Here is a 12,085-nt window from a genome sequence, read left to right on the forward strand (position 1 = left end):
GGAAGAGCAGAGGATAGATTCTGTGGTGGCAGAGTAGAATCTTGTGAGGACATGATGGGGCATGCCAAACTTTTTCAGCTGACGGAGAAAGAAGAGTCTTTTCTGGGCCTTTGCCACGGTGGAGCTGGTGTTAGCCTTCCACCTGAGGTCGTTTGAGATGTTGGTGCCCAGGAGGCGGACGCAGGGAACTGTCGCCACTTCAGTTCCGTCAATGTGGATTGGTCGTGGAGAAGGGGCATGCTTCCTGAACTCGATAATCATCTCCACAGTTTTAGCTGCGTTAAGGACCAACCTGTTCTCCCTGCACCAGTGGCAGATACTGTCTACCTGCTGGTCTAATCAGCAGGTTGCCGCCCCCCAGACTCAGAGCAAAAAATGTAACATTTATGAATTCTCTGTGTGACGCCGCCCCAGATTGGCGCATCGCAAATCCGAGGCTATATTCAGAAGCGGCCTGCGACCCTGTATCAAACGAGGCTATACATGCCTATTCTATCGCATTTGCTCTACGCAGGCCAGATAAAGCCGTTTCTCTACTGAATCCTGATAGTTAGAAAATTGTAATTCAGGTGAATGTTCAAACTGATTTCTAGGTATCAGAAAATGTGTTTTTTGTCTTTCTACAACAAGGCTATTTTGAATTACAAATACATAAAAGTTCTCTTTGTTTGATTGTATGATTTTGGAGGGAATCTTTTATCTCTGCCAGTTCGAGCTGGTTTCTTGGGAGAGAGCTGAAGCATGAAATGGTCCTCAGCAGGAGGTCAGCCAGGTGTGAATTTCCTTTCTCACCTGACACAGGATGTGGGTGAGGGGCTTTTGCTTTCAGTGGAAGAAAGTAAAAGGAAAGGTATTGGTTTTATTTTACACAGGACTGACAGTAATGGGCACGACTTTCCGTAATGTTCACCACAAGTACCAATTTCCTTTATTTTTAATCCTCAGAGTCCCTTTAAATAAGAGTAAAAAAAAAAATCTTTTAAACACTTCTTTGGCTTTGGTTTGTGTAAAAAATTTTTTTTTTACTTTACAGCTCCCCAATGTTGTTTAAATGTGTACTTTAAAATGGAAAAAGTGGATTGCGGGTCGGGTAGCGGGGCTGTGGGTGCAGGTATGAAAAATTGGACCCTTGCAGGTCTCTAACACAGGCTTCTACCCCAGAGCACTCTGTAGTGAGCAGGAATGTCAGTAGATCATTCACCCAGAGGGGGAAAAAATTCCCATAGTGATTCACCTTGTCCACAGTAAAGATGCCAGCATCACTGATTCAGTTTTAACAATATAAATCAGGTTTAGGTAAGATTTTACAATGGGCGAACATTGACTAAATAACAACAATAACAATAATATTTATATAGCGCTTTTCTTCCTGGGGACTCAAAGCGCTGTGACCCTGCATTATGCAGTCTAGGGAAAAGAGGTGAGTTTTTAGCCTTTTTTTTAAAGCTGTCCAGAGAGGGAGCCTCTCGTACTGATTGTGGAAGTGAGTTCCATAGAGTAGGGGCTGCATAGGAAAAGGCCCGAGCACCAAATGTTAAGTGTATCCTGGGAATAACCAGCTTCATCTTGTTGGCAGAGCGGAGGGTGCGTGGAGGGGCATAAAGTTCCAATAGATCCGCAATGTATTTGGGTCCCAGTTGGTGTAGAGCCTTGAATGTCAGCAGGCAGATCTTAAAATTGATTCTCCATTTTACTGGGAACCAGTGAAGAGTTTGCAGTACTGGGGTGATGTGTGAGCTGCGGGGGAATTGGCTAGGAGTCTGGCTGCAGCATTCTGTACTAGCTGTAAGGGGCGCAGAACCTTATCTGTAGATCCGATGAACAGGGCGTTGCAGTAGTCTAGGCGGGAGGATACAAATGCATGAACCAGGGCAGGTAGGTCTTCAGCTGGGATAAGGTGTTTGATTTTCGCTTTTCTTAGATGGAAGAAGGAAGACTTGACGACAGCTGATATCTGCTGTTTGAGTTTTAGATTTCCATCCAGGATCAACCCGAGATTTCGCAGAGTGTTTATACTGTACAGTATCTCCCCCAATTGCTAGTTTAAGGTGGTGAGCATTTTGAACTTTATCCATCATGTGTAGACCAATGAATATTGTAAAAAAAAGAATCCACTTTATTAATTAAGTTTTGTTCAATAACATTTCTTTAAGAATCTGTTTGAAAGTTAGACATTTTCTCATGCTTATAATTCTGTTAAATGTCAGGTCAAATGTTACCATATTGTAAACGCTATTCCCCAAGTGTTTCTGAACTTGTGCATTTTATATGACTATGACCAAATCAAGCTGAGCATTTCACCTGGTTGGTTCAGCTACCATTTCAGTCAAATACGTTTCTTGTAGTGTCAAGAGCATTCGGTGTCTTATACTACAGTGAGCAGCTTCAACAACCCAGTTAATGTCTGGATAATAATAATAAATTACCCATAATTACCCATAATGAATACCCCGGTGTGTTTGCGCTTCTTTAACGTCTTGCTGACCGTTCTACGCCAATTGGCGTGGACGCGGCGGCCGCCCCAGGACCGCTCAACACCAATTGGCGTGAAGTCCTGAGGGCGGAGATTGCAGGGGATCGCAAGCACATCCCCGCTTCAATCATCTCCACACCATCATCAGTCTCCGTGATCGCTGCTTGAAGAATGATAGATGTCGAAACCGTCATCTATTTACATTGTACAGCACTGTGAACTACAGCAGCGCTGTACTGGAGACTGCCGTGTCACTCGGCTGCACCCTCTGGAGGCACAAGAGTGATCGGCTCTCATAGGCTGATGTCTATGAGAGCTGATTGCAGGGATTGGCTGGCGGGGGGAGGGAGGGTCTATAGTAAAATAAATAAAAATAAATAAAAGGAAAAGCAAATAAATAAACATCCCAGCAGGGATCAGAGCCCACCAACAGAAATCTCTGTTGGTGGGCAGAAAAGGTGGGGGGTAAGGAGGGAGGGGGGGAGAAATCACTTGTGTGCTGAGTTGTACGGCGCTGCAGTGAGCCCTTAAAGCTGCAGTGGCCTAATTTTATAAAATAGCCTGGTCACTGGGGATGGGGATGGGAGGGGGGGGGGGGGGTAAAGCCTGTGGTCCTTAATCACTTGAGGACTGCAGTGTTAAACCCCCCTAAAGACCAGGCTCATTATTGCTAAATTGGCCACTGCAGCTTTAAGGCCAAGCTGCAGGGCCGCACAACACAGCACACGAGTGATTTCCCCCCCCCCCCCCTTTCCCCCCACCAACAGAGCTCTCTGTTGGTGGGGTCTGATCGCTCCCCCCATGTTTATTTTTTTTTTATAAATATTTATTTTATTTATTTTGAATACATTTAGCAATTTTTGTTATTTACCCTACCCTGCTCCCTCTCTCCCTCCCCCCTCCAGCCATTCGGGGTGATCAGCTGTCATAGGCTTCAGCCTATGACAGCCGATCATTCCCCAGCCTCAAGAGGGGACAGCCGTGTCACACGGCTGTCCCCAGTACAGCGCTGCTGCCGATCGCATCACTGTACATGTAAATAGAAGGCGATCACGCCGTCTAACAGTCTCCCTGAAGAGGGGGCGGAGCTCTGCCCCCCCCCCCCCCCCCCGAGCAGGAGATGCGCGCGCAGCCTGCGTGCGATCTCATGCAAATCAGAGCCCCAGGACTTGACGCCAATTGGCGTTCCTGGGCTGCCGCCATGTCCACGCCCATTGGCGTGGGGTGGTCTTTAGGTAGTTAAGTGGTTAATGTCGCCATTAATGTGTGGGAGCTGATAACACACCTGAACAACTGACATTCACCAAATATTAGATTGCGGTTTTAGATTTTCTGTCCTTTGGACAACCAGAGTTCATGTTAAGAAATGGAAATCTTTAGAACAGGAAGTGGGGGTGGGGGAGATTTCCAATGGGAACGTGGGCTGGGGGAATAAACAAAAAGGTTAAAGAAGGGAAAATACTGAATTTTCTTGTGTGTGAAACAGTCATGTGGAAGTTTTCATAGAACAAGATTTTTTTTTCTTCCAATGCATTAGTGTTTTTTTATACTAAGATGGCATATGGAGTATATGTAAATGTATCTGCAGAACACTTACCCAGAGTGCACCGGGATATTTGTAGTTCACAACATTCAGCAATCCACAGGCCATAAACTGCAAGACAATAAGTAACATTAGGAAAATGAAAATAATAAAAAATGATACTGCTTTTTCCCCAGAAGACTCAGGGGCCTTTCACAGTGGCACATGCGCCATTTAACCGCAGATGCCAGGGCAATAAAAGTCTATGGGGCATATCACACTACACACGACGCGGCCCTAATCTGAGTGTATACATACGTCACCGTGCGACTCCTGCAACCACCTGCGGCGGCGTACGGTAGACCGGAAGTCATGTAAGTCTATGGTGACGCGCATTTTAAAATGACCACCACAAGTTTTACGCATTGCGCATGCGCAGAAGCATATTTTAGCAATACACTCCCGTGAATGTCGTCGATTCGGTCACAGGAAGTGAGCGCTAGAGAGCGTCACTTCCTGTATAGTCTGCTGCCAGACGGGGATTACCACGTATTAACGCGGTAATCCCCAAAGGCCCATTTTTGGTGGTGCGGTCCCCAAACCGCACTGCTACCGCAGAGATGCAGTGTGAAACCGGCCTCAAAGCACTGTGTGGACTGTTGCAAATAGTCAATCATATAGAGATACATTTTATAAGGGAAAGTTGGATAGAAGTATTGAGGATTAGAGATAATGTGGCGCTAATGATGGTATTTACTACAACTAGGTCTCATCACCCACAATATAATCACAGCCCTCCATCCATTGCTTTTATAATCATCATGCTTAGATATTGCCATATTTCTTAAACTTTTTATTTATAATTACTGGCAAATCTGCAATGATTTTAGTACTCCAGTGGGGCCAAGAGGCAGTTACAATGGCCTCATACACAAATGGTAGTTACGATTTCATACACTGATGCCATACCATAGGCACTCAGGATGGCGGTCACATACTGATTTAAAGCACAAAGCTGATGTAGAGAACGTAAGCACAGCCCAGACCACACGATGCAATCTCACACAGGTCGTAATAAGACACAGAAGCAGTACATTTGGGCGCATGCAGCAATTGTGCACCGCCATAGGCGCCAATGTATTTTATCGGTATTTCGGCCCCGGAGAGGAAATTTTGGCTCCCGGGTAAATTAGACAGAGGGCAGAGCGTCAAAGAAACAAATAAATAAATAATGACCGTCAGGCAACTGAACATTTTTACTGTAAATACTGCCCATTGCTACAGACATACAGCTGAAGGCTGAATTCTTTAAAAAATCACCTGTATAAACCAGGGCCGGGCAGAGGCAGAGGCGAGAGAAGCTCCAGCCTCAGGGCGCAATGTAGGAGGGGGCGCACAACTCACTCAGCTATCATTCCCCTGTTGTGTATGATGCAGATAAGATAAGGGGATACATGGCAGTGACTGCAAGCCAGATAACTAGAGATTAAGGTGATGGGGGGGGGGGGGGGTTGGGGGCACTGGGGTGGGGCTCTTAGTCTATTAGCAATCAGTGTGTAAAGCAGGGGTGGGATGGATGGAGGGGCGCACTTTGGTGTCTCAGGCTTGGGTGCTGGAGGACCTTGTCCCGGCTCTGGTATAAACACAGGACTTAACTTACAAAGAAGCAGTGGAGTATTCTACCGTGTTAGCCATCAGTAAAAGCAAGAAGTTTTGAATCAGGATGATACCATTTATTGGCTAACTTAGAAGAAAAGCAGTAAGCTTTCCTCAGAATGATTCCTATATACTGACAAAAACTTAGAATACAGCTTACAGTATAAGCACTGGATATGAATCCTTCTTGATGTTGTTATTAAAGGGACACTTAAGTCAAACCAAAAAAATGAGTTTTACTCACCTGGGGCTTCCAATAGCCCCCTGCAGCTGTCCGGTGCCCTCGCCGTCTCCCTCCGCTCCTCCTGGCCCCGCCGGCAGCCACTTCCTGTTTCGGTGACAGGAGCTGACAGGCTGGGGACACGAGTGATTCTTCGCGTTCCTGGCCACAATAGCGGCATCTATGCTGCTATAGCATGTATCATATACCATATAGCAGCATAGAGGGTGCTAATGTGTCTGGGAACGCGAAGAATCACTCGCGTCCCCAGCCTGTCAGCTCCTGTCACCGAAACAGGAAGTGGCTGCCGGCGGGGCCAGGAGGATCGGAGGGAGACGACAAGGGTACCGGACAGCTGCAGGGGGCTATTGAAAGCCCTAGGTGAGTAAAACTCATTTTTTTTGTTTGACTTAAGTGTCCCTTTAAGGCCTCTAATGACTTTTATTGCAGAACTATGTATCTCTTTTTTTATTTCCAGTGTATATAAACTGTATTCTAATTTTTTGTCAGTATACAGGAATCAGTCTGACGAAGGTTTCATAGCCGAAAGCTTACTGCTTTTCTTCTGCTGCTGTAGTGCGTGTGTACGCACCTTAAGTTAGCCAGTAAATGGTATCATCTTGATTCAAAACTTCTTGCTTAACTTACAAACAAATTGACCTGGAATGAAACCTGTTTGTAAGTAAGGGACCATCTATAGTCAATTAAAAGTAAAATAATCTTTCTTTGAACATTATTGGAAAAAATGACTTTTATCTTGCACAAAGTTTATGCCTTAAAGTGTACCAGAGATTAATAGTTATAAAAGATTTATCTTGGGCTTCCGCCTGCCCCCTCTGCACCGATCACGCCCACACCATCTTCCTCTGCCTCTTCTTTGTCCTGGGAGAAGCCCCGTAAGTTTGGCCGTCCCCCAGCGTGCACCCCACATTTTGCTCCTGCGGCTTGGAATGATCTGTGCCTGTGCAGTAGTACTGTGCAGTCGCAGAGCACTCCCAGCCACGGGAGCACATTGGGGTACATGCATGCGGCCGGGCCACATGCATGTGTAGTGGTCCCCCGACTGGCCATACTTACTGGGCTTCAACTGGGACAACGAAAAGGCAGAGGAAGACTGTGTGGGAGCGATCGGTGTGGAGGGGGCTGGAGGAAGCCCCAGATAAATCTTTTAGGGAGTCTGAAGCGAAAAAAAAAAAAACAGATACCTAAGGAGAGTGAAGGTTCTGGGTGCTATAGAGCCTTTCCATTCCTCTCCTCATCCCGTTGTTTCTGCTCTGGCTTCCCCGATGGGTCCACGACTGCATTCGGGAGCTCTCGGGCTCCCGAAGACGGGCTGCTCCATACTGCACATTTGCGGGCGCCTTCTCTCGTGCACTCGTGCATGCTCAGTACATAGCCACCTGTCTTCTGGAGCATTCAGTCTCCTGAAGACTTATGAAACCTCCCGCGGCAGGAGATTTAAATGGAGGGGCCTGCAGGGGAATGAGGGGATGAGGAGAGGAATGGGGCAGCTCTGTAGGACCCAGAGCCTTCCCTCTCAGGTAAGTATCTTTTTTTCCCCCAGTAAGGTTTCAGTAAAGATTCCCTTTAAATCATTCACCCGGGGGCACCTCTAGCCATTTCGTCACTCCAGGCAAGAAATCTTGTGTTACGCATGTAAATCCACCTAGCTCTGCATGGCACGGCTAGAGATATTCAAATGCATACTCCCATTATACCAAGTCCCGGGTCTGTCTTGGAGATGCCGGCACAAGTGGAAACTGGCCATGCCAGAAGAACCACAAGAGAGAACAGTGGAAGAAACATTGGAGAGAGTCCTTAGTCTGCTCTGAAGGATTACTAAAAATAGCATTTTTCTGTCCCTGCAATGTGAGTCATAGCTAGAGTTTAAATGCAGTTGCTTAAATGGTAACTATAACCAGCAAAAATAAATAAATAAGTTAGATGCTTACCTCAGTAGGGGAAGCCTGGCTTTGGATAGTCCAGAGGTTTTCCTGGTCCTCCTACACTACGCTGGAACCCTCTAAATAAACTTTAACTTTAACGTACAAAAAATTGCTCATGGCTGTGCTCCCCTCCATGCACAATCGGCTCCATGAGACTGAGCAGGTGCGAACCCACTTGTACCTGCGCAGTGTGGCCACGCTTTTACAAAGAGAGGAGCCTGGTGGCAAAGATGAATGAAGAGGGTGATGCCCAGCAGCGGAGTGGTTGTGGAGGATCGAGGAAGCCTTTGGGAGCATCCAGAAGTTTTCCCCTGGTGACCTAAGTATCTAACTTTTTTTTTTTTTAAAGGATACCCGAGTTGATCCTAAAGTGTCCTCTTTTACTTACCTGGGACTTCTTCCATCCCCCACAGTCTTATAGGTCCTGGGCTGGGCAGTCCTCTTACTCGAGCTGCTGTGCCACCCGGTAAAGTGCACAACTTAGCTAAGTCACGCACCTCTGCGCGTGCGCTAGACTGGCCCTGTTCCTCCTTGATTGTGTTCCCATGCGCAGTCAAGAGTCTTAACATACTGCAAATGCACAGAATGCGGGGAGTGTGATCAAGAGAGCGCGCTACCGGGCCAGTGCATGCGCAGTAGTGTGCAACTTAGCAAACTTGTCTACTTTACCGGGCTGAACAGCGGATCAAAGAAGAGGAGCGTGAGGGTAGCCCAGGGCCAGGACCTACAAGACTCCCGGGGATGGAAGAAGGTAAGTACAAGGGGACACTTTAGGTTCAACTCAGGTATCCTTTCAAGTTACAGGTCTGCTTTAAAGGACAACTGACCTTTTAAACAATACCAGTTGCCTGGCTGTTCTGCTGATCTTCTGCCTCTGGCACCTTTAGCCATAGACCCTGAACAAGGATACAGATTGGATATTTGACTGAAGTGTGACTGGAGTTGTCACATGATTGTTTCAGGTGTGCGAGTCAAACACTACTGAGGCATGAAAGATCAGAAGGGCTGCCAGGAAACTGGTATTGGTTAAAAGGAAATAAATATGGCAGCCTCCATATCCCTCTTAGATCAGGTGTCCTTTAAGGCGTTCCTGCTGTGTTAAAGATAGGCAGGCTCCCCCTGGCTGAACATTATATTGTTCCTCAGGATGACTCATCGTTTATTGCGGTCAGAGGTTGAAAACTTTCAAGCTTATCTTTGGATAGATACATGAAAAATGTTGTGCTTACTCAATGACGCGTTCGATGAAGCGTCATAAAAGTCTCCTTTGGTCATACAGGCAATGTTGGTAACAGGTTAGTCAGGCACAGAAACATCAGGCAAAATTGTAGTGAGTATACAGGCCGAGGTCGGCAACAGATCAGATTGGCAAAGGTACAGAATCGAGAGGCAGAGAGTAATCAGAGGTTCAGGCAAAAGGTCATACACAGTAAATCAATATACAATAATAATATTCTCCTAAGCTAAGTGTGAATCCCCGGGGTCCTGCCGGATCAAGCACACACAGATCTGACTAAGGTCTGAGAGCTTTCACTGCAAAGTTTCAGCAACAGCAGACAACGAGCCACTGACAGCACAGGGCTTAAATACAGACAGGCTGTAATGATCGCTGCTGCAGCAGGTATTGCTGGAAGCAGTAGTGCTGCAGCTCAGGCAGTTCTGATCTATTTCCATGCAAGCTGCATAGCTTTGTCTGCCTTTCCCTGCTGTCAGCTTGTGACTGATTATCATTCACCTGTGTGGGAATCTGCATGTCTGCTCCCATTGGATGACCTCAGTATAAAGATCTGCTTCCTGCAGGGTTTCCTTGGGTTTTCATAGCTTCAGCTTAAGCCTGCCTTGCTGTCGCTTTAGCCCCCGATCGTGTTTCTTGTTATAAAGATACTTTGCTGGTCTTTGCATCATATATTGGTTCATTGCCAATATATATGCATACCAGCACGTTTATTATTTTCCTTGTATTTGTGTTACGTTGATACATCAGTGTCGCTGATGTATACGTACACGAACTGTTTATATCCTGTGTGCAGTTAGTCAGCTTTCCAGCACGTTTTGGTAGGTTGCGCGTACCGTGACCACCCGTGCTGAGGTAGTTACCCTGCTCCTGGTTCTGTTTGTGGATTGCGTTCATCTCTGCGAAGAGATAACGAATCCTTCTGAATCCTGTTCTGTTACTGTTTGTGGATTGCGTTCATCTCTGCGAAGAGATAACGAATCCTTCTGAATCCTGTTCTGTTACTGTTTGTGGATTGCGTTCATCTCTGCGAAGAGATAACGAATCCTTCTGAATCCTGTTCTGTTACTGTTCGTGGATTGCGTTCATCTCTGCGAAGAGATAGCGAATCCTTCTGAGTCCTGTTCCCTGTATTACTCCAGTCCTAGTCAGCGTTCCTGCTTATGTCATATATCGGTTCATTGCCGATATATACATATGTTAGTCAGACCTTACAAATAGTTTCATTGATAGCTGTAATTGTAATACGCTAGGAAAACATACTTATTGTATATTTATCTGTGTTACGTTCATCTATCTCAATCCTGCTATTTCCTGACCATCCTGTCCTGTCTTTGTGAGGCACGCCATCGCCGCAACGCATTGGCTGCCTCATTCCAGTCTGTCTGGTTTTGGACGCTTGCTGTCGCTAAGTAGCCGCTAGCTAGCAAGCGTTCATTCTGTCTACCTGTCCTGATCTCCTCAGTTCTGGTTTGTGCGCTCAGCGCTACTTTGCGCTGAGACGTTATAACGAAAGCATTGTTTGTGGCTGTCAGATCTGCACCGGCTCTGTGCGCCACAATCTCCTATTGGAGTCAGTCCTCCCCTCCACTATACTAGGGATAGCCTGTTTCCTGGTGCTAGTGTGTGTACCTCCTCCACGCCAGCTCATGCGTTGCATGCTGACTGTGGAGAATACACCACCAAGCCTTACATTATGAAAACCCCATTACCAATCCCCATTGTGGGGGGGATTCCCAGAAAGTATGACACTGTTAATTATGGTTCCTGTTCCTTTAAGAAATTTGAAGAACTTAGCTCTGAAACAGAAAATGAGTTTTTCTCTGAATGTGCCAGGTTCCTGACCAATCCTGATCTCCAAGCGACTCCTGTTTCAACCTGGGCACTCCAACTAAGTTATATTTTGTTTAAAGGGGAATTATTCCAGTGGGCATTTGATGTTCTCAATCATTCCGATTTGAAAGAGAGACCGCTGGAATTTCTAGCGTTTGTGATCCATAACTGGTTGCGCATAGATCCATTGCCTTTTCCTCTTAATGAACTCCTGGCAGCAGGCCAATCAGCTACTCCTTCAATTGCTTGCAAAAATGTTCAGCAAGCAGAAAGTGTTACTGATAATTTTCCTGCAGCCTTGAATAAATCACCAAGAACAGCAGGGTCTAAGGCCAAACGCAAACGTTCTAAGAAACGTGTCCGATCTGCAGAGTCGTTATCCTTAGCGACTGAGACCTATAATGAGATTCTGCCATTAACAGATAATGAAATGCAATTGTCTTTCAGGGGAGTTAAATGGACTTATGAAACTACTAATGAACTTTCCTCCCTGGCTAGGGAAAATAAAGATTTTTGTTTAAAAGAATTATCTGAGTATGATTATGAGGAGATATTACAGAGTATTGAACAAATCAACTTATTTGTGAAGCAAGGAAAGTTTGCATACACTACAGTTCAGCACTTGCTACAGGTATTGGAGATTCTTAGGAATAAGGAATCTGCCAATCACCTGCTAATTAACCCAATATATGTCCCTGCTACAATCATATCTGCAAACCATGATCTGCCTGTTAAGTATGCTTGGAATCCTCCATTTGAGAAAGGAGAGATGGAAGCTCTGGTCAATGAATGGAAGAATGATTCAAGTTCATTTTGTCAATTTTACAGTGCAAAAAAGTGAATTAGTATTGAATGCATGCATTAAGTCTGCCTATAACCTAATAAAAACTGGTGTGTGTGGGTATGACTTTGTGGCTCCATTGATTGATGTGTGGGAACTGATGTTGGATGATTTTTATGTGACTCCGAATTCGCAAATTTGGCGTTCTGACCCGCCTGCTTCAGCACCTTTGGCTGATTCAGCAGGTGATTCGGAGCTCTTTTTGCGTGAAATTGAAGTTCCTGCAATTCCACCCTGTACCATGGATAACTCAGTGTTACTTACCAGTAAAACAGAAGCCACTGATACATTCTTAACCTTGCCCTGCACAAATTTCTCAGCAGAGAATCCAGAGGTCCTGCTGACTTCCGAGTCCAGCCT

General features: G+C 45.8%; 1 protein-coding gene across 1 annotated transcript in view; it reads right to left on the minus strand.

The window, feature by feature from the left end:
* Positions 1–12,085, minus strand: part of LOC137534225 (transmembrane protein 176B-like) — a 127,721-nt gene that overhangs the window by 65,951 nt on the left and 49,685 nt on the right. The window contains exon 4 of the mRNA XM_068255629.1: positions 4,071–4,127. Coding sequence (XP_068111730.1) covers positions 4,071–4,127 — 57 coding nt within the window. The remainder of the gene's footprint in view (positions 1–4,070; positions 4,128–12,085) is intronic.

The sequence above is a fragment of the Hyperolius riggenbachi genome, chromosome 10, assembly GCF_040937935.1.
Source record: "Hyperolius riggenbachi isolate aHypRig1 chromosome 10, aHypRig1.pri, whole genome shotgun sequence".
Taxonomy (NCBI): Eukaryota; Metazoa; Chordata; class Amphibia; order Anura; family Hyperoliidae; genus Hyperolius; species Hyperolius riggenbachi.